The sequence below is a fragment of the Dipteris shenzhenensis genome, chromosome 1, assembly GCF_047967505.1.
Source record: "Dipteris shenzhenensis isolate YYH24624 ecotype China chromosome 1, Dip_SZ_1.0, whole genome shotgun sequence".
Lineage (NCBI taxonomy): Eukaryota > Viridiplantae > Streptophyta > Polypodiopsida > Gleicheniales > Dipteridaceae > Dipteris > Dipteris shenzhenensis.
Genome location: NC_141596.1, coordinates 54,730,072 through 54,753,243, shown reverse-complemented (window position 1 = coordinate 54,753,243; position 23,172 = coordinate 54,730,072). Strand labels below are relative to the sequence as shown.

The 23,172-nt window shown below is 41.1% G+C and overlaps 1 protein-coding gene across 3 annotated transcripts; it reads right to left on the bottom strand.

The window, feature by feature from the left end:
* Nucleotides 1-1,451: 1,451 nt before the first annotated feature.
* Nucleotides 1,452-4,862, bottom strand: LOC147906050 (triacylglycerol lipase 1-like). Of its 3 annotated transcripts, none has more exons than XM_087382862.1 (9): nucleotides 4,644-4,862; nucleotides 3,951-4,070; nucleotides 3,726-3,866; nucleotides 3,481-3,591; nucleotides 3,083-3,226; nucleotides 2,945-2,985; nucleotides 2,743-2,825; nucleotides 2,109-2,204; nucleotides 1,452-1,836 (listed from the first exon to the last, which is right to left on the bottom strand). In XM_087382862.1, exons 1-9 carry the CDS (start codon nucleotides 4,851-4,853, stop codon nucleotides 1,490-1,492), a joined length of 1,293 nt encoding a protein of 430 aa, XP_087238988.1. In that variant the 5' UTR covers nucleotides 4,854-4,862; the 3' UTR covers nucleotides 1,452-1,489. The 3 variants fall into 3 exon arrangements, with proteins under 3 accessions (XP_087238988.1, XP_087238996.1, XP_087239001.1); XM_087382870.1 differs by having other exon boundaries at nucleotides 2,743-2,822; XM_087382875.1 differs by having other exon boundaries at nucleotides 3,951-4,064.
* Nucleotides 4,863-23,172: the final 18,310 nt, after the last annotated feature.

Here is a 23,172-nt window from a genome sequence, read left to right as displayed (position 1 = left end):
TAGAATTCAAATCAAAGATTCAGGGATTTCTTTTTCAGATCAGAAAATGCTCTTTGAATTTTTGTTGATGTTGATTTCCTTGACAAAATGACAAATTCTCAATCTTCTTCTTCAAGGGCCAAGAAGACTACAAAGACAAAGTACAAGGTAAAGAAGACCCTAGTTAAGAGATTGTGGGAGAAGCCAACTGGTTATGAATATGCCAAACAATTAGGATTTTCAAAATTCTTATCTTGCAATTTGCATCTGTATGGTGAAGGTGATTTTTTTGTTCAGAAAGATTGACCTTTTTTAAAGGGATTAGACACTACCATTAATTTGGTAAGACCTTCCCAAAATGGCTTCCAAACTGAAAATAGATAAGTTTGAAGGAGAGGGGTTCCACACTTGGCAAACAAAACTGAAGTTTATTCTCATGAAAAAGGAAATATGGAAGGTAGCATTTGGAAAAGAAACTAAACCTACAACTAGAGAAGGAGAAGCTTCATGGCTTCCAAAAGATGAAAAAGCACTTGCTATAATTGCTCTTGGCTTGAGTGATTTCTTTACTCATCACATTGATGGATGTGAGAGTGCTCATACTGCATGGACTCATCTTGAGCATGTGTTTGGAGCACAGGAAAGATGCTCTAAGTTCAGTGTGCTTATCAAGTTCTTTGACTTAAAATTGGATAGAGGGGAGTCCATCTCTTCGCATCTATATTCAATGAAGAGAATTTTGACACAGTTATCTGGCATCAAGTTTAATCTTGATGAAGATATTGTAATTGCCATCTTACTTAGAAGTCTCACTGAAGAATATAGCACTATTGTAACCACACTCACCAATTTTCCAGAGATAAGTCTGGTAGAAATTGAAGCATCTCTCACGATCAATGGGTATTAAAAAAAACCCCTACCTACATATTTTTATAGCCTATATATACCCCTTCTATAAATTTCAAGATGATTAAAGTATCCCTTTTATGTATTAAATTTTAACTTTTGGGGTTTGAAACCCCCTTATGTATGTATATTTTCTATAACTCCAAAAAAATATAAAACCCCTTTTGTTGATCGCACATGCTATCTTACAAATTTGGAGCAAATTTGTTAGTGACCCCCTCGGGTTGATAAATATGTAACATAGCACATTAGTGGACACAAGATCATTTTTTTAATAGTATTTATTACATGCCATTTACATATATGAGGGGATTTATAAAATAGTAACTTAGTGTAGTTTATATGTGTAGGACTTATGGAGGGTTTTTTGCATTTTAAGATTTAAAAGTGTATTCTTGAAGAGTGGCCGGTTACTCAATTACATGATAAAATGTAAAAATGCAAAAAATGGGATATTTAAAATACATGCTTTCTCTCACATGCCATATGTTTTTATAAAGAGTACCCTATTTTGTGTGTGTGTGTGTGTGAGAGAGAGAGAGAGAGAGAGAGAGAGAGAGAGAGAGAGAGAGAGAGAGAGAGATGCATTATTTACAATGTGTTCCTAGAGCCTTTGATTACAATGTGTCCCTAGGCTATTTCCTTGTGATGTGAAAAAGCCTATGAGTTGATCATATATGTCAAACCTTGCCATAATACTCAAAGTGAAGTCCAAATGGGCATAGTTTGGTAAATACAAAAGCTCCAGGCACATGGGAGATAGAGATGCAAGAGTATCCATCACATCTTGAGGGTCAGCAAGTGCATCCAATCCTCCATAAGCCATAAACATGGGCAACGACTTTGGGACCCTTGATAGGTAGTATTGTGTTGGGGAGTTAGAAGAGTAATGTGCAAAGTTGTCTTTGGGAGTTCCATAGTCAAATTTTTCGAAGGTTCCTTTTCTCATCACTACAAGGCAACACAAATGAGTTAGATCTATGAATTTATCTAACAATTAATTCATCTCTTTTTTGTAGTTACTTATGTGATCATTTGACATTTTTAAAACCTCAAAAATTTAAGATTTCTTGTAGAAATTCTATGAACTAGGGACTTTCTATATTTGTAAAAACCATTAATTTGTAGATTATTTCAAAGTTTTTGCTCAATAATCTTTTCGACATGCATTATAGTATGTCACTACAAGGAAATTTTAAAAAGGTTTACATTGGTAAGATTACTTTGAAAGAGGTGTTCAATGTTCTTGGTCGATGTGGAATGTGGTTGAAATTGAAGATAGTATCCAATCCTTGAATCATTTAGGCAACAGTTAGGTCCTACACAAAATCACAAATAACATGGTTAGTCTAGTCCTAACACATTCTCTTTTTTTGCAAGAATAAGTCCTGATCAAACCACATTTGACATCTCTAGATTATATTAAATACACATGTTTTCTTTATGGAGGTATCTATGTGCATGCTTTGACTAAGAGTCTGTGCATATCAAAATAGTTAGGGATTAAAGAAAACTAGACAACACAAAGCCAACATATTGATTATTAAGTATAAATTCATTAGATATTAATTAAGACATGAGAGAGAGTATAAAAATAATTTCTCAGATACTAAACATAATTAAATAATTTTATAATATATAAAATAAACAAACATATCTTACTACTACTTTAAGAAAGTTGGCACACTCAGAGAACTGTGCAGCTAATCAGCCTAGGATCCCAAGCTTTAGACCCTGCGGATCGGTTCGTTAGCCTATCATAGACATGTCAGGTTACTCATGGTTATAATGTATGACATGCAAGACAATTCACTTAACTAGTTAAATTAGCTTTAAAGGTTGAGGCTATCCATCAACCTGTGAGGGGTACCAATAGTCTGCCACAATTCACATTTTGAGCGGAGCAAAACAGCTGAATCATTTCAACTCCAACGTGACTGCTGCAATATAGTACCAGAAAACAAGATAGTAATTTCAATATAGGGCTCCTGGCACTGCAGTCACCACAAACTAAGGAGTTAAATTATCTATGTTGCTAAGGATCGAACAGAAGTTACACCTGTGCACGTTGATTTCTTGGACACCCAGCTTCCTCAAGAACTGTCACAAATATGAGGCAATGTATTGTTAATACAGGTCACGTCTCCATTTCTTTGCGCACAAAATTTTTCTTTGAATTGCGAAAACATAACGACACCTGATCAAGGTGAAGTGCGGCTGCAATTATAGCTATCGGGGACGTGGTGTGATTCAGAAATGAAATAGGGCTGAGCATGGCAGCCGCTGCTATCATGTTTGAGATCTTGCTGTTTTCAAATGCTGCAAACGCGATGATAGTTCCCTGAAAATGGATAAACTTCGCATTATCACCCATTTTACAGAAGTCTCATATAAAAAGGTCAAGCTCTCCACTTCGAATCTACCATCTGAGGCATCAAACGGTTGCAGGAAACGATCTATGTAATTGAACGCAGAAGCTGGACGATATTATAATATGAAGCGCGATATCCATTGTTGGAATCCAAATTCCAGGACCTCAAATACTTGGAGAGTCGTAGACTCGATCGACAGTAGAGGATTCATCCAAATGCATACCTGAGAGTGACCTACATAGTAGATTTGAGACCCTGTTGTGTTATATACAAGCTCAAGCATGGCGGGAAGATCATTTGCGGCTAGCTCATCCCAACTCCAGTCCCAGAATTCCTGCTTTCAAGGGAGAGTGTGATCATTAATGATCCATGAAAGCTTGAAGACAAATTTGTTGTTACATATGGCGCTACTTACAATTTACACAAACAAGCTCAGAGCATATGGCCACGTAAGCAGTACTACTGAACCTTTTCGTCTCTGGAAAGAGATACATGACCGTGACTCCAACGGGTGCCACGCGAATTGCCAACCCAGACATCAAAGCCTGCATCGGCCAGAATAAACCCCAGAGATTGATCCGGCTGATTAGCAAACCAGGTATCCCCACCCTGCTCAAACCAATTTAGTTGTCAGACGAAAACGTTTCGTTGTCTTTTCAAAATTTCCAAGTTTGCAAGATGCTTCCATTTTACCAGAAACAATCCGTGCTGAAGAAAAACAGGTTGAGGCTTTGATGAAGTACTCTGTTGGTCTTCCCCAAGACAATGACAGACCCGTTGGACACCTAGCAGAAACCCATCGGCTGTCTGTACCTGCGCGCGAAATCCAAATGAAAACCTTGCAGACTTTATGCCCATTCACAGTCGTTTAAGATATGTTCCTGATTTATCTGCCAGAATATGTTGAAGGGGAAACCCCAGGAAAATTGAAGGGGAACATCTCCAACCGAACAAAGACAACTATGTAACTATAATTCATTCCACCCTCGGCACACTAGGCAGCTCTCTTGCAGAATGCGTAACATTAACCGAATCAAAGTGTAAGATTACTAAACATCATTAATTTTCCTAGCATGTTCACACCATCATACTTAGCAATATAGAAATGTCAAAGGGTTCTAGTGCAAGTGATGCACCTACATCTACGAGGATAAGCGGTCGGTGAGAAGTGTATGGCTCAGCAGGTTCTACTTAGTACTCTGCTTAAAGTTATCTTGGGCACAACTATCCAAGTTAAACTTATGTCATAGGTTCATATTTCCCAACAATCACCGAAGAAAAGAGAGAAGGTTGACGGCGCAGTTCGTTTAGGTTATGAGAATCGGCGTTTTCGGCTACCGAAGTGAAAAACACTGTTCAGATAGCTTCTGCATTCTGGATACATACCGTGAACTCTTGGCAAGGGTAGCCTTGCGGAAGCACAATGGCTGCACACAGGCTTGTAGGAATCTGATTCTCAGGTTGATTTTGAGAATAATTAAGCGATGGCGAACTTTGAATGGATTGAGCCGAGGAAGGAGGAATCAAGGAGGCCGTTTCAAGAACAAGGAGGAGCAACAAGGAGGAGGACATGGCAACTGCAAGTGCAGAATCCATTGCAGGGCAAAGGCCTCCATGCTTTGCAGCAAAGGCTTGAAACATGAGCAGAGATAGGGGGAAAGAGGCCCAGACTCTTTGCATGGGACCATAAAAAATCTTTCAACCACAAGAAGGATGAGTGGGAAAAGATCATCCAATTTTCGTGAGCCTTGCACATCATGTCCCCTTATTTTCAACGAATTTTAATCGTTTGCTTTAAGTGAGACAATTCTTAAACAAAACCCCTCCATCAAGGCTCTTCATACTAGCAATTGATAGATTCCCATTATAATATTTTTTTTTCGCTACCATGTGATAAATGTTACATGTATGTGGTATTGTGGTGTGGATAGTCTCCTGATTGGGGACTAGTCTGAATGTCCTTAGGAATATAGTTGTAACTCTCAAGTTTAGGGATTAAGAAGATGAGGCGACTCCTCTTTGGAGGTTACGCTTCCTTTGGTGTCTCTATTGTTGTTCTGTCTCTCTCGAGCATTTCACACATTTGGTGGAGATGCCATTTGTTCCTCACAGTTGATTGTAGCAGCATGTCATCTCCTCATAGCCGTATCTCCTCTCCCTCTCATCAACCTATCGATAATTCCATGAATCCTAAGTTTCAAGATCAATCTTCACCACTGTTGGTAGAGCAATTGTTCTCCGCAGTATCTTCCTTAGCATTCCAGATCAATGAGACGAACCAAACCATGCTTAGTTTCCTCCACAGTCAGCAAAATCGTCAAGATCATCCAGACCCTCATGTGTGTCCTCGTGCATTTGCACGTCTTCCAATAGAAGATGTATTAACTTCGCTCGGATTTTACATTAATATATAAGTATGGCTTCGATAAAAACATCCTTGGCTGGAAGATATGAAGCTTTATTTCTTGTGGCCCCGAATGCAACATGACATATCGAGATGTACAAGGGATCAGGGTCCTACTACATTTCATGAAGCAATTCAAATCGCTCAAAGGATTGAGATGAATATTGAGTCTAATTGTTCAGGTATCATCTCACAACCATTGTCTCAAATCAAGTCTAAACCAGCTATGGACACTGCTACCCCAATCGATATTGATATCCATAATTCTCACCTTGACAATAGACGAAATCTTCCTGCATGAGATTCTCAAGGTCAACCCAAGTGTTTTTATTGCAACAACATGGTTATGTCAAGAAATATTGTCTTGCAAAATAAAGGATTCCACACGAAATGTGCAACAAGTTCAAGTGGATGTGACTTTCGCTGCTAGTCTCAGTGCTATTCCGAAAAACACTTAAGTGGATGGTTGTCTGAGGCTGCCCATCTACACTATCAAGCCTCCTCTCTTTCTTCTTCTTGCCAAGTCTATTCTGTCATTTTAGATTGTTTTGGTCATACTGTACATACTCTCCTCGATTCAGGTTCTACCTTTTCCTCGGTCAATGCATCCTTAGTCCAGACGCTTAATCTAGAAACCAAGTTAGCTCCTCCAATTTCTATTTTATTTGGGGATAGCAAACACCTTTACCATTCCAACAACGTCGTTTCCATGACCTTCAAAGTCCACAATCAGACCTTCTTTCATGATGCTTATGTTCTTCCCCATCAACTCTTTCAATTCACTCTAGGTTGTGATTGGTTCTTAAAAGCTCAAGCTACTTTAGATTTTGAACATAGAATGCCTCATCTACCTCATTTACCTCCTCTCAGTCTACATAAAATTGCCATCGTCAATGATAGCCTTCGTACACAACTTGCACACCCACTAGTTTCACCCCCAAAAAGAGTCAAAGATCTACAAGTAATGTTGTCACAGTTTCGAAGTGGCTGAGGGACTCATTTCTTCAACGAAACTATAGCTATCCTGACTAGTGAATTCATTATATAGAAAGTCAATGCCATACTACCCCAGGGCAAATGGCCTCGCTGAGAGCTCGAATAAAACATGCTACAAGATTATAACTTCCATTGTTGAAGGTAGCCATACTAACTAGGAGGAGCACAAGCTCATTGTAGCCTTGTGGGCCTATCGAACATCTTATAAAGTGGCCATGAACTACATCCCCTTTAACCTAGCCTTTGGGGTGGAAGAAATTATGCCAATTGAATATGTAGTGCCCAGCCTTTGCATTACAGTCAAGGAAAGGCTCACCAAAAATGCATTGGCAGAATGCTTAATTGATCTCGAATGGCTAGACAAGACAAGATTGTGTGCATCCTACTTCCTTTGGTGTGGAGAAGGCATGACGCAAAAAATGGTAAGGACCTCAAGGAAGGAGATCTCGCACTCCTCTATAGAGTTTGCAACACCAAACATAACCTTAAATATAGGGGCATGGGTCCCTACCGCATGGTGGATATTACTTTGCAAGGGGCATGCCGAATAGCTACCTTGGATGGAGTAGAAATGAACGGCTACCTCAACGGGAGTAAGTTGAAAAGATACTACGGCCCCCTCACCCTGCATACCTTTAAGATATCCATAGGGAAAAGGATCTTAAGGCCGAGGTGGCCCAGATGAAATGTGAGGCCATCGAAGAAGCCAAGGCATGTAATGCCAAGATCAAACAACGTAAGAAAATGGCCTTGCTTAAGGCAACAATCGAATATCTAGGACTAATTGATGAACTAACGATAGAACCACTTAGGCTAAATGTCCAATTGCAAGGTTCGAGCTTACGCATCTAGGCACTCGTGGATTCAGGAGCAATCCATAACTTCATCTCCCTCCCACTGCGAAGCATGGGAAAGGATACAGATACCCCTAAATCATACTGTGGCTTCAGTCCATGCCATCAACAGTCAACTCTTAAGCACATTAGGGTATATGGACTTGGAACTAATGGTTCTTCACCAAGAAGTAGAGATTCATTTTTGTGTTCTCCCCATAGAGGCAACCTATGAACAAATGGTATCTTGGAAGGGTCTGGATCTACCTATCAGTCCCTCCTTATGTCTGGCTTGCTGTTCCTCGACATGCACTCACCATTACCATGTAGGTAAAAAACGAGTGCTTGCGTACCTCTGGTCACCTAGAGGAATCCATGTTGGAAGACAGGGAGCAATAGGAGTACCATATGTACAGGGAGGTCTCTATCTAACTTGCCACGTACGCTCTTGCCCCACACACTATCCCCCAAACCCTACAAATGCACTTCGACACCCTTCGCGCACAAAACCTCATCTTCCACATAGACCTCACCGCCCCTCTTTCTCCCAATGCACTCCAAACCATCCTCGTCATAATCTCGATAATTGCCACCCGATCCTTGCCATGTCATACTTCTTTCTCGATCTTTAGCTCGCAAGCCTCTCCCTTCTCCATCCCTCTAACATTCAGACCCTTATTTCCCACCCCATCCTGATCAACTTCCAAGTGTGGTGCCGAGTCATCATAGAGTCCACCAATTACCCACAGAATGATGACGTGATGCAGCCTGATGAACTCAGCCCATGGGTTTGCACTCTCGATGGCCTTCAAGCCAATATCAACTGGATGCAGACCTATGGCTGGGCATTAGCCATGCAAACACAAGGGCACCTAGTTGCATACCACTCACTACCTACCATCCCCTCGGCATAATCATTCTATATAGCCTGGTGCTACAAGCTCTCGAGGACTCTCTCAAGTCCTTGGTCAACAATTTTGAAACAATCAACATGCATATCCTGAAGAAGTTGCCAAGGAGGAGGGGCATTCACACCTAGGAGGACATGAATGCCACCCACTTTTGATAGTTTCGCTCGTACTTCACCCAGATCACCCCCTACCAATTAGACTACTACACAGTCCTATAGATGGTCCTCTCCACCCACCTCATCTAGCACAGTTGATTCGAGGATGGCTCATCAACCTGAATGGGGGCATATTAATAGCCATAGCCACAGAATGCATGGTAATGAGTGATTAGAGGTGATTAGGCTTCATGATTTACTTTAATGACCGCAACCATGGAGCACAATTACGGTCCATATGGGTTTTGAGCACCAAATGGCTCAAGATTGACCTCGCAATCTGGGTTTTGAGCCTTAAATGGCTTAGGACAAAGGCAGGCACTGGAACCTTCCAAATTGGTGAGGTTAACACAAGCGCTATTTGGGATCCAGGAAGGAGCACCTCCTAACGCCATGATTTTTCCAAATGCTATTGTATGGTTAACACAAGTGCTATTTTTGACACACGGCAAAGCATAACCACAAGAGCTACAATAGAAAGAGGGAAGGAAAGGATAGAGAAGATGCCTTGGCACCATATGGGCCCAAGAGCCTTGTAAATGTAAAGGGAGGGAGAGTGCAAAAAGGAAAAGGGTTAGCCCTCCCTTCAAAAGGTGACTTGTATAAAAGGCCAGATGGTTGACTTTGGTCTTCATTGTTGTATGCACAAGTTTGAAATACAAGCTCCCTCTTCTCTTCCAAGAGTCTCTTTAGGTGTTCTCTTGTTTTCCTTGTAGTGCCTTTGTGTTTGCCACTCCATCCCCCTTCACTCTCCTCTTCCCTTCTCCTTCTCCCTCCCTTCTCCCCTCTCTTATCCCTTCTCCCCCTTCCCTCTTTCTCTCGTGGAAACACATTGCAACAATCGGGGAGCCGCTTGAGTGACATATGCAAGCGGTTGGTGCTTTGCATTGCTCTTACAAGGAGTACCTTGGAGTGGAGGCTCCAACGGCCTTCCTTTAAGATCCCCACGGCACATGAGTCACCATTGAGACGACACAGAAACTCTAACAAAAACACCCAAAAGTGATGCTTTGAGTGGATTTTGAAGTTGGTTTGGAAGGATAAACTGTCACCTTTTGCGAATCCCCTTTTGTCATTCAAATGTTATTTTTGGTTGTGGTTGGATGCAAGGCAACAAGGGGAATCACTGCCGATGCTGCAAGGGCATTCTTAGCCAACTTGATTCGATTTTATTGCATAGACAATGCTTAGGGAATGTGAGTGATCTTGTTAATTAGAGTTGTAGACACAAATGCTCAACTAAAACATTTGTACCTACATTCTGATTTATATTTGGACACTATTTGGTTAGATTCGATTAGCAAAACATTATGTTTCAATTTGTTTTGTGAAGAATTAATAGACATTGAGTTAGTACCTTGTCCAAAAAATGCTATGTGCTTTGTGATGTGAGTTTGTATTCCTCCACTAAAAGAATGATTCTTTGATTTTAAACATATGATAGGTGTTGCAGATTGTCCTAAAAAGTTAAAGAGCTATCTTATTACAAATTTTGATCATGCATCCAATGGCTTATGGAAACATAAATTGCCCATACCCATTGAGCACATGTTCAAAATGAATGGCATCCATTATGAAGTAAAGAAATCAACAATACCTGGGGCAGGATATGGTCTTTTTGTACATACGAGCATCAAGAAAAAACAAGATTTGATGGTATATAATGGTCCAAAGTATGATTATGATACTTGGAGATCTCTCCTCAAGTTTTTCCCAAGGATGAAGACTTATGGAATGTTTGAAGATCCATTCATTGAGCCATTGATAGATGTGAAATGTATTGTATGGAAACATTGCTGGATATATAAATAGCTCAATGTATTATAAAGAAAGAACAAATGTTATATTTGTATACATCCCTAAACTACCACCTTGGGCTCAAAAGTCACAAGGAAATTTGAGTGCCCATGGCTACATTACTATGCAAACCATAAAGGATATCTCCTTCGGAGATGAGCTACTTTGTGAGTATGAATACTAGTATGGAATTGTTAATGATTATGTTAAACGATGTGGTACAAAATTGGCTATGTGTCAATGGTTTTGATTATATTTAGTACAAGAAAGCAATTTAAAAAAAGGTTTTTATCAAGACCATGTCTCTGAGTTTCATGAGCTCTATTGTGATGGAGAGTTTCATGAGCTCTATTGTGATGGAACGGTGTCTTTGAACACCACATTTATATGATGGATGTCAAAGCTCTACCATAATCCTATTGCTGCAATTTATCAACATAGAAACATATGCATTTGACATTAATTTGATACATCTAATATACCAAATAAAAATTAACAGTTGTTGCAAGTTTAATTTTGTTTTTGAAGACCACAGTTATATGATGGATGTCAAAGATCTATAACAATCCTATTGCATATATCAATACTGCAATTTAATTTACTCCAATGAATCTTCCTAATGCAACATCTATAAATTGGCTTTTGTTTGTGGTTTTGATGCATACGAAACAACAAACATCTTTCTTTCACTAGCAAATCAACAAATGTTTTGGCCATGGAGCCATGTTCACATCTATTAAGGCCTTTTGCCATAGCAACATACAGAAGATTTTTGCTTGGGTTTCTAGGAATTGGGAAAGTATTGTGCATGGTCCTCAATGGAGCTAATGTTTCAATAAAAAACATCAAATTTTACCTTTGAAGTGACTATATTTTATTTCGTGGGAATTGAGATTTTCCCAAATTCTCTAATATATGTTGCATCAAGAAATGATGAAATTTTCATGCAACACACACACACACACACACACACACACACACACACACACACACACACACACACACACACACACACACACACACACACACACACACACAAGGAGTTAGAGATTGTGAATTTAGGCGAGCTTGCACTAGAGGGTGAGAGAGTGACCACATCCAAGAGGTCACCATCTATTTGCCTCCTCTAGTTAAGCTCCCCCCTCACTACCCAAGTCCTTGTGAAGCAAAGACCCCTCTTTTGTGGCTCCCACTTGGTCTTCTTCATACCTCGGCACCACAATTTTACGTTGAATGTTTCCTTGGACAATTACATTGTGCTTTGCAAGTTTTTGTAGCTCCTGTAGGTACCTTAATGGAAGCCACCATTCTTGGTAAAAGTTGGATGCAAGAAACTTACAAAGGGCTGTTTGGTGATGGATCATCCCATCAAGATGCACCAATCGCTAGCCAAGGATAAATATCAGCACCTACTTCCACCTCCCCACCTCGACAAGGAAGCCACCAAGGAACAAGACAAAGACAAAAGGCAACCAAGCAAATATGGATCCAAAAGGATCTACTGAAGGTTCAAGGATACTTTGAGGGTGAATCAAAATTTTTGATTCCAAAGAAACCTCAACATATAAAGCCACCCCCTCCTCTAAACATCAAGCCTCAACATCACTGGCCACCCGCTCATGTAAACAACGAACCTCAACATCAAAGAAGAAGGCAATGCCATCAAACAAGGTACATTACCAATGGGTTCCCACAAGACTACTCGAGGCCTAGGGATATTACCTTGGCAATTGCTATATATGGGCACCCAAGCCTTGCCAGAACAATCAATAGCCCATCCATGTTGCCCTAAGCCTAAATGTACACCATCATAAAAGCAAGATCAGAGCCCCAACTCTATCAATACCTGCTTGCAAGGATAAGGGAAAAGCATGAATTGATGCAGGAGGATCATACGTAAAGGAATTCATCTAACTCCTCTTGAGTAGCTACACAAGAACTTGTCTAAAAAAGGGATACAATAACACAAGAACCACCGCAAGTCTATCAAAAGGCATGTCAATTTATTGCATCATCTTCAAGGCAACTAGTAGTAACACAAGAACCTTTCTTGAAAAATGAGACAATAATACAAGATCCTACCAACACAAAAGTTGAATCCATGTTGGGAGACACATAAGAACCTTCCTTACCAAGAGATTTGGTAGATTCTATCATTAGGATAGCTACACAAGAATCAACCACACAAGTAATGCCCAACACAACAGAAGTCCCACAAGAACCTTCCAATGTGAATAATGAATTATCTTCATCCCTAACACTTTCTCAACTGAAACTTGGGCTCAACAAAAGCAAAAAATCTCTAATACATTGCAATTGTACTCACATTTGATACACAAAACATATATCACATGCTGCTTCAATCAAGGATCTCAAATAACTTCAAGCAATGTTGCTGCCAATGGGATGACAACTGCTTGCCACAACAATGATCTCCAGTGATGTCTTAGTGACTCTCCTTCAAAGTGATTATCAAAATTACATGAGGTCCCCAATAGCTATACAATTCATATTCCTTTGGTGGTCCACAAAATGATGTTCTTGCTAGGTTTGAGTCATAATTGGTCAATATGTCACTGCACTCACCTTCTGATGTACTCATAGGTACTAAGGCCATTTAGGTAAATAGGAACTTACTTCCAAGTGCTAGGTCTAGGTGTGTCCATAAAGAGCAATAAAGTTATAACATGTGGAAGTCCTATCTCTCTGCTCACATGTGGAAGTCCTAGGTGAAAATAGGACTAGGTGAAAATAGGTGGTCAGTCCTCTTCCCAAGGGCTCCTTGGTTGGGAAGATAAGTTACAAGCACTACGGAAAGTCAATACACCAATCAGCATGAACAACGAATCCATCAGCAGAGCCAAAATAGAACAGGGCACTGACTTATGCCTAAGTTATTAGGGTCTTAAATTTGAGTTCACACATGGAACGACAAGTGGTTCTCCACCACAAGCAGCTCTTGAGGATGCATTAAAATCTAGGGTGAAGGTGATTACACCAATTTTGGTTTGGATGAGTTTCTTGTGACCCTCAAATCTTTTTTCACATTCCTTTACTAACATCACCATTAACTATCTAACTTCTACTCATCCTGTTTTCTTTATTTTTCTTTTCTTTCAATTCAGCTTAGAAGCCTTTCCTAGAATCCCCCTTCTATAAACATCTTTAGCAATAGTCCTCATTTTAGGGGTTTGTATGGTGTATTATTAGACTCCTCTCGATTTAATGACTCAGACAAATAAAGCTCTAGAAGGTGTGACAAACTTGTTGGGCTCAAATACTTCCAAACAAACACCTCAATGAAATATAATCCATAAAATGGATTTTAAAGGAACTTCAATGTAGAGAAGCAAGACAAAATGTCATGCACAAATCAAATATGGGACTTAAGAAGAGCATGAGAATGCAGTTTACTTACTATGCTAACACTAACACCACTAAGAACTTACATCAATCCCTACTAACACCTTCTTCCTAATAACTTACCCCTTATATTTTTCTTTTGGGTCAATGTTTGCTTAGGTGTAGCCAATCGCAAAACTATTTTTGGGGCCATTTTGGGGCACTATGCAATGCGCTTCTAGGTGAATATTTGAATTTTGCATGGACCTATGCTCTCATTGGAAATTTTGCCGATGTCATGAAGGCACACTAGCATAATAATGAGATGCAATCTTGACACACGAGATCTCAGCACTGCTTCGTGCAACAACGCAGTCTCTAGCCTAAGCCGCCTGACCACTTATCATCATGCAACCTTTTGTCTCACCTTTGCCACTTGTCATTGGGCACCACACCAATGCAGATCATTAAAATATAAGGTTGGCTTGGAGAGACCACGACATTGGTTCTTGGTGTAATAATTAGATGCAATCTATCATTTTGAACACCACTGCAGTGCAGTCTCTAATCTGACCACCTGTCATCGTGCAGCCTTTTGCTGCATCTTTGCTCATCGCAGCCCATGCAAATCATAGAATGGCTTGGAGAGACCACCGCCTTGGTTTTTGGCATAATAATGAGACACAATCTATCATTCTGAGCATTGCCTTAGCACAGTCTCTGGCCTGATGACCTGTCATTGCCTAGAATTCAAGGTTGTCTTGGAGAGACCACCACGCTGGTTCTTAGAGTTATAGCTCTATTACTTATTTTTACATAATATAAGAGGAGGTCTATGGTGACCAGTGCACTGACAAATAGGAGAAGACCTATGACAGCCATTGTGCTGGTCTTGGAGTTATATATTTGTGTATTAAGGAAAATGTATTCCTTTGTGCAACCAAGCAAAATGCAATTGATGATATGGCCCTTAAGGGGTCCCCTCTAGGGGCAAGGGCCATATTGACATGCCATTTCTGTTGAATGGCATCGTGGATATTGTATAATGCATGTGGATATGGCCCTTGCCCCTAGAGGAGACCGCTCAAGGGCCATATCGTTAATTGCATTTTCTGAAAGTTTAATTGTATTTTTTTAGATGTATCTCCATGCAACTACAATGGTGGGTCATTGGAGTTATTTTAGTGCTATTTTAGTCATAAACCAAGGAAATTGTAGTCCTTCTTTCCTGGTACTTTAGTCCTTGTTACAGTAAACATAAATAAGGGCAAAAGTACAATTTATCGAGTGAAAATTGAGCAAAAGTGATTACAATGTACATCTATGTCTAATAAAAGGTTATATATAAAAATTAACAACTTATACTGAGCAAAAATTGAATAGAGGATCTTACGTTTATAAAAACTCGGCAATTGCTGAGAGCCTTAAAAGCCAAAAGATTACAACTAGCGGCCATAACCATTCAAATATAAAAGTTGACAACAGTGCATACTGAGAGCCTCAAATTGAACAAAAAGAGATTACATAAATGTAATTAAAGCTCAGCAATTGCTGAGAGCCTTAGAGACCAAAACATTACATCCAGTGAGCCAAAAGATCATTGAGAGTCTTAGAGGCCAAAAGATTACATCCAACCATTGCTGAGAGCCTCGTCTGAGTAAGAGGGAATTTGTACAACTCTGTTTTCCGCTAGTCTAGCTTGTTGTCTCAAATTTTTTTAGGGAGCCAAAGGAGGATACGATGGAGAGGCCAATGACCATGACATTGCCAAGACTCGGATTAAGACCCCCCCAACAAGTCAAGAGTACTCTACTATGAAAATATTGAGGCCTTCATCAACATCTAGGGGGAACCCATATAGCACAACCATAAAGAGGCCCTCTGTGAGCATGCCATCTAAGGTGGTGACATGCATATGTGTGGGGAATCTCGACTGTGGGAATGAAGGGTCTCCACTAGTGCTAGCATTTCTACTCCAGGTGAGTGCAACACAATCACCTTATATGAGAAGAAGATAACATTGGGATCACAGAGCATCGAGGGGGGGTGGTAGTAGGCATGGTGAAGATGAGTGGGTGAGCAGTAGATGAATAGGGGAGCAGATGAGTGATGAGATTTGGAAGAGGGAGCGTGGAGCAAAGTAGAGCAGGGGTGGAAAATAGCTACAGGAGGGGTGTGGAGCAAAGTAGTAGAGTGGATGAGAGCAACGTAGTAAAATGTCAAATGCCACGGATCTTATATATATTATAAAGTTTGAGCCACCATGGTGGTTGGAGCTCGGGGTTCCATCCATATTAATTGCATGCCACCACGGTGGAATCTTAGTATCCACCCCAGATGGGCTAGTAATCATGAAGCAGACACCATGTGGTGGGTGAGCAGGCTAGTCCAGTGGCTAGTAATTAACTACTAGCCCGGTGGAATCTTAGCCACGACACACATGGCTGATGAGAGCCACCACCACCGGGAAGTAATTCCCACAAAGGTAAATCATGAAGCTCTAATCACTCATTACCATGCACTCTAGTTCTCTACTGAGCATGCGAGCCCAGTGGTTGGTAATTTTTACTACACTCATAGTGATCATGTATGCTTAAGTTCGGTGGTGGGTGAGCAGTGGCTCATAATTTTAATTGCCAGTCTAGTGGAATCGTAGCCATGATAGACATGGCTGTAATCACTCATTACCATGCACTCTGGTACTCTTCTTTAGCATGCGAGCCCAGTGACTAGTAATTTTTATTGCAATCATAGTAATCATGCATGCTTAAGCCTAGTGGTGGGTGAGTGGTGGCTGGTAATTTTAACTACTACCAGCTCAATGGAATCATAGCCACAACAAGTGTGGTTGATGAAAGCCACCATGTGAAGATAGTGGGAGAGAGGGAAGGAGTCTCACTTGTGGCTTTCTCACATACAAATCGGGGAATACACATACAGGTGGAGGCTGAAAACAGTTTTCCTCTTCTTAGTTGTGAAAGCCAAAAGAACTCTAGTACAAAGAAATAGAAGAACCCTATATGTGGATCTCAAACCAAACTCAACTAACTAAGATGGCATACTAACTGAGCCACAAACTAGAGTAGATAACGATAGCTGTCATCCAGCTATTATTCGTGGGCGGTGTACCAACTGCATCTGCAGCTAACAAGTAGGTGACATAAATGCACAACAGTCACCCTGGCATATCGCGAGTGGAGCTCGATATCTCAACACTCCCCCTCGAGCTCAATCCCAAATCTTGCATAACCAAGCAGGTCTCTGAACTTGCGCAGCTTCTCTGCACCCAATGCCTTCGTGAATATGTCAACTACCTGATCCTCTGTGCTAACATAAACTAGATTAATAAGACTTAGTAAAACCTTCTCCTGCACATAGTGATAATGCACCTCAATGTGCTTTGTTCTAGCATGATAGACTGGGTTATTTGCCAAGTGTATACTGCTCATGTTGTCATAATAAATGACAACTAGCCCATCTGTAGACTGATGCATATCATAAAGTAGCTTATGCAACCAAGCTACCTCACATGCAGCCATTGCAGCACCCCTGTACTCAGCCTCTGTGCTTGATAAGGCAACTGTAGGCTGTTTCTTGCTGCTCCAGGTGACTGCAACACTCCCAAAAGAGAACACATATCCACTGGTAGATCGTCTATCAGAAGTACTACCAACCCAATCAGCATCAGTGTATCCATGCAACTGTATCTGAACCCCAGCCTCATAAAATAGTCCATACTGCAATGTGGACTTCACATACTTGAGTATGCATCTAGCCGCATCCAAATGCGGTTTCCTTGGAGCCTGCATAAACTGACTTACCAATCCAATAGCATAGCTTAAATCTGGCCTGATAATAGTCATATAAATCAAACTTCCTACTATGCGTCTGTACATAGTAGGCTCTTCCAGAAGCTCACCTGCATCTATGCTCAGCTTCATATTCTGCTCCAAAGGAACTGAAATAGGCTTACAGCCTGTCATCCCACATTTGGATAGCATGTACAATCCATACTGCCGCTGGAAGAGCTGTATCCCACTTGGTGATCTAATCACCTCAATGCCCAAGAAATAATGCAGCTCTCCCAAATCCTTCATCTCAAACTTCTGCTTCAATAGCATTTTCACATGAAGGATATCTTCATCACTATCACCTGTGATGATCAAATCATCAACATAAATGACAAGCAGCATAATACCTTTCTCTGTTTTTCTCACATAGAGTGAGAAATCAGCCTTGGAAATCTGAAAGCCAATAGTGACAAGATACTGTCCTATCTTGTCAGGCCATGCTCTAGGTGCTTGCTTCAAGCCATACAAGGCTTTCTTCAACTTGCAAACAAACTCAGGATGAATAGCATGAACATAACCTGGTGGCTGCTCCATAAAGGCCTCTTCTTACAAATCACCATGCAAGAAGGCATTCTTTACATCCATCTGATGTAAAGACCATCCCTTTAATGTAGCCATAGCAATGATTGCTCTTATAGTTGCCATCCTTGCAACCGGACTGAATGTTTCTTCATAATCAATGCCGTATGTCTGTGCATACCCCTTGACAACTAATCTTGCCTTGTATCTGTTCACAAAACCATCTGCATTGTGCTTGATCTTATAAACCCACTTACAGCCAATTGCATTCTTGTCTTTAGGCAAAGGCACCAATTCCCATGTAGCATTTGCTTCCAAGGCATCCATTTCTTCATCCATGGCTTTCTCCCATTTTTCATTTCCCATGGCTTGCTCAAAAGAAGTGGGTTCTGGTTCCTGTATCACTTTGACCATATAGGCATAGTGACTGGCTGTAAATCCATCATATTTCAGCCTATCCACAGGATACCTAGCTCTGGTAGACCTGCACAAAATAGGCTCACTTCCAGGTGCTCTCAAAACATCCATGGTCTTCCTTACTCCAGGTGTAACAACAGAAGGAATACCCAACTCATCATCAATGCTCTGTTCTGAGCCACTGGATTCACCATCCACATAAGAGTGACCTGCATTCACATCAAACATGGGCTGATCTACCTTCTCTTTTCCTTTTTGTGATACCTACGTACCACTATCGGCATTGCTTTGAGGAGATTCTCCTGATCTCAATCTACCTGTCCATGGCAAAGTATGTGAACCACTACTAGAGGACACTGCAGGTCCACTAATATTTTGTGATTGCTGATGTGAATTCTTTGCAGCATTATCATTTTGTGCATCTACATCAATCATCACATTTACTGGTTTATACCAGCTGCTCATCTCATCAAAAACATCTCTGCTCACTGTAAACTTACGAGTAGAAGGGTTATAGCATCTATACCCTTTCTGCTACAGAGAATAACCAATAAAGATGCACTTCTCAGCTTTTGGATCCAACTTGGACCTCAACTCATCTGGCACATGAACATAGGCAATGCAACCAAAAATTTTCAAATGAGAAATGTATGGTTTCCTACCAGTATACATCTCCTCTGGCGTCATGCCATGTATTGCTGCAATGGGAGTCCTGTTCATTATGTAAACTACTGTAGCAACTGCTTCAGCCCAATAATAATCTGGTAGATCTTTTTCATTTAGCATGGCCCGATATACCTCTCCAATATGCCTATTTTTCCTTTCTGCAAGTCCATTTTGCTGTAGGGTATGACTGCATGAATATTGCTGCTTTATGCCATGCTCCTGCAGGAACCTTGCAAACTCATTTGAGAGGTACTCTCCCCCTCCATCTGACCTTAGGAATTTTATTTGCAGGCCTGTTTCTTTTTCAACCATAGCTTTAAAAGCTTTGAAGTGCCCACACACTTCACTTTTCTTTTTCATAAAATACACCCAAACTTTTCTGCTGAAGTCATCAATAAAAGTGACAAAATAGTGATAGCCTCCAATAGATGTAGCTTTAGTAGTCCACACATCAGAGTGGATTAATTCCAATGGCCTTTTACTCTCTTGAACATGCCTAGGAAATGGTTTCTTTGCCTATTTTCCAAATTGACAGGCTTCACAAACCTTATGCATTTCTGTAACCTTGAATTTAGGCAATCCTGCAACCAATCTACACAATACGATGTGCAGTATCATCATCAGTCTCCACAAATCCTAGTTTTTCCATTTCCTTGCATCCTGCATCCACTCTGCATGACCTGTCATGTGGTTTGATGCACCTGAGTCAACATACCACACATCATTTCGTTCTTCTGCACTTGTCACAGAATTGGTCATGTGTTGCACCATAAATAGATGCTCATTTCTGTCATCACCCTGTCTACTGGAAGATGCATAATTGCCTTGCTGCAATTTTCCATTCATAATGTCATTCTTAGCCATATGACCCATTTTACCACAGTAGTAGCATTCAACATTGTTGTTTGCATTTTGGCCTCTCTGCCATCCACCACGGCCTCTTTGGCTCCCCCTGCCTCTAGAGTTACCATGTCCTCCTCCATAGGACTTGTTTTCTTGAGTTTGCTACATATTCTGATTTCTACCACGGCCTACAGATCAGCCTCCTCTACCTTTGCCTCTACCTCTTCCAGCATTTGAGTAGAAGACAGTTTCTTTTGAAGTTCCTCCTGAAGAAGATGCACCCCCATTTCTCTGCTCTTCAGAAATTAGAAGAGCAAACAACTCTTTAAAATCAGGAAATTTTTCACGGACAGCAATGGATGCCTGGAACTATGCATAATCCTTTCCTATACCATTCAAGGTCACAGAAACTAGATCATCATCTTCCACTGGCGACCCAATGGAAGCAAGTGCATCTGCAATTTTCTTCACCTTCATGTGGTAGTCATTGATGCTCATATTTTCTCTCTGCACATTGTGCAACTCCTATTTGAGCTGCATTTTCCTGGCTTGCATATTTGTGCTGTACATTTTTGCCAAAGTATCCCATGCCTCCTTTGGCATACTTGCATCTTGAATATGCACAATCATAAAATCTGAAATACTGATAGATTGCCAGTACATAACTTTTCTGGCTCTCTCATGCCATCCTTTAAATGCCTACATTTCCTGTTGATTAGGAACATTAGGAAGAACTGGTTCTTCTTCATTTCCTGTAATGAACTCCCAATAGCCTTTTCCCATAAGGAAATTCGTCATTCTAAACTTCCATGCCTGGAAGTTGTTCTTGTCAAGCTTGACAAGAACAAAAGTGGTATTTGACCACACAGTCACTTCCTAGTGACGATTTTGCATCAATAGGCAACAAGCATGATTTTGCAACTCCCATTATCTCTGCACAAAGGCATATGATGCAATTTCTGTGGCAAATTTTCATCAACCAGCAGAGTAGTGGTCGCACAGCAAAAACAGGGCCTTTTTTTGAGTGCCTACAAAGAACTTCCGCCTTCAAAACGGGCCCCAAAATGGCCTCGAATCAGAAAAATAAAGTCATATACTGCCCTCTCACCACACCACGAAGGGTGTCTCAATCTGAGACAGTGCACTCTTGCACTTCTGGCTGTGCTACCTGTAGAGATTTGCTTCCAAACTCGAAAAAGGAAAGCAACACTGGTCCTCTTACCAGGACACCATGAACTTGGTTTGCTTTCTTGAGCTCCTTACCACGAACAAGGCTCTGATACCATGTGAAGATAGTGGGAGAGAGGGAAGGAGTCTCACTTGCGGCTTTCTCACATACACAATGGGGGAATACACACACAGGTGGAGGCTAAAAACAGTTTTCCTCTTCTTAGTTGTGAAAGCCAAAAGAACTCTAGTACAAAGAAATAGAAGAACCCTATATGTGGGTCTCAAACCAAACTCAACTAACTAAGGTGGCATACTAACTGAGCCACGAACTAGAGTAGATAAGGATAGCTATCATCCAGCTATTATTCGTGGGCGGTATACCAACTGCATCTGCAGCTAATAAGTCGGTGACATAAATGCACAACAGTCACCCTGGCATATCGCGAGTGGAGCTCGATATCTCAACACACCACCACTTGGCAGTAATTCCCACAAAAGTAATCATGAAGCATAATCACCTCTAATCTCTCATTACCATGAACTCTAGTACTCTCCTGAGCATGCAATCTCGGTGACTGGTCATTTACTGCACTCGTAGCAATCATGCATGCAAGCCTGGTGGTGGTAACTAGAAGCTGAGTAATTGCAGGCCACTACGGTGGCTGGTAATTAACTGCTAGCCTAGTGGGTTTTAGCTAGCACCATAGACATTGCTGGGAATCTTAGATGCCACTACCTTTAATCACTCATTACCATGCAAGTCAATACCGCCGCCTTGAATTAATAAAAATTCAGGCCAACCACCACGGTGGTTCTCACCTTGATAGTGTAGTCACGCTAAAACCACCGCAGTGGCTCTCACCTTGATAGTGTAGTCGAGCTATAAATCGCTATTCCATTCCCTTAACTATTTCGTCTTCTATCCCTCTCGACAGTTTTGTTCTCCCTTGAAATCGGACTGCAAACTCAAGCCTCCACTATTTCATTTCCTTCACTGTTTCATCTTCTATCCATCTCGACCATTTCTTTCTCCCTTGCAATCAGACTACAAACTCAAGCCTCCACTATTCCATTTCCCTTCATTGCTTCATCTTCTATCCCTCTTGACCATTTCTATCTCCCTTGCACTCTCTTTAGGTTGGTTAACATGCTCTTGGAGATCGCCCTTAAGAAAGATACATCATGTCCTTTTAGTTGCTCTACTGCTACTTGAACCTGCCATAACTTGCAGGTTCCTCTTGCATCAGGAAAGAAGTGAATGGTCTTCTTCAGCACATGTTGGAGGTCTATTGGCAAAGTTGAATTCTTGACTCCACCATCTTTACTAATCTGAGCTTTCATTGATGGTAATCTTCTAACCTTGACAGACTAGTTGCCCCTCCTTCATGTTCACCTCCTATACCAACCTGATGAATTTTTGGAGAGCATACAAATTGGGATTTTGGAGAGAGAGAGGAGCTCCCATATGTGACGATTTCAAGATCAGGGGAGGAGGGGCTCTCGCACTGTGCTGGGCATGGTTGCAGTGGTGCTTGTGGCTGCGTTGGGTGGAATGCGACATATGACTAGGGATGTGGGTGCATTGGTGCTTGTGGTTGTGGTGGATGTAATGCAGCATCTGACTGGGGGCATGGATGCATTGATGCTTGTGGTTATGATTGTGCTTAGGGGCATGGGTGCATTGATGGAAGGGAGGTTGAGGCAGCTCCTTTGCCTTTGTAACCTCACCACACATTCTTTATGTGCATGACCCTGGCATCTACAGCAGGACCCTCCCACTTTGTGTCACATGAGTATGTCTCAATCTATTTGACTGAGGCATCATCAACCCTCCATCGCTAAGTGGTATAAATACTAGTCTATAGACTCTACTGTGAAAACATCTAGAAATTGATCATGCAAGGTACTCCCTCCATGCTCTGCCATTGTCCTCACCAAATTTTGTACACCGCTTTGACCATTTTGGAAAGCTGTCTCAATGATGTCCTGATCAACATTCATTAAGAAGTGT

Coding starts and splice junctions, on each gene's coding strand:
- LOC147906050 (XM_087382862.1), bottom strand. CDS start 4,853: ATGGATTCTGCACTTGCAGTTGCCATGTCCTCCTCCTTGTTGCTCCTC. Junction 3,867..3,950: donor TTCAGCACGGATTGTTTCTG/GTAAAATGGAAG, acceptor TGGTTTGAGCAG/GGTGGGGATACCTGGTTTGC. Junction 2,986..3,082: donor CCGCACTTCACCTTGATCAG/GTGTCGTTATGT, acceptor TATTTGTGACAG/TTCTTGAGGAAGCTGGGTGT.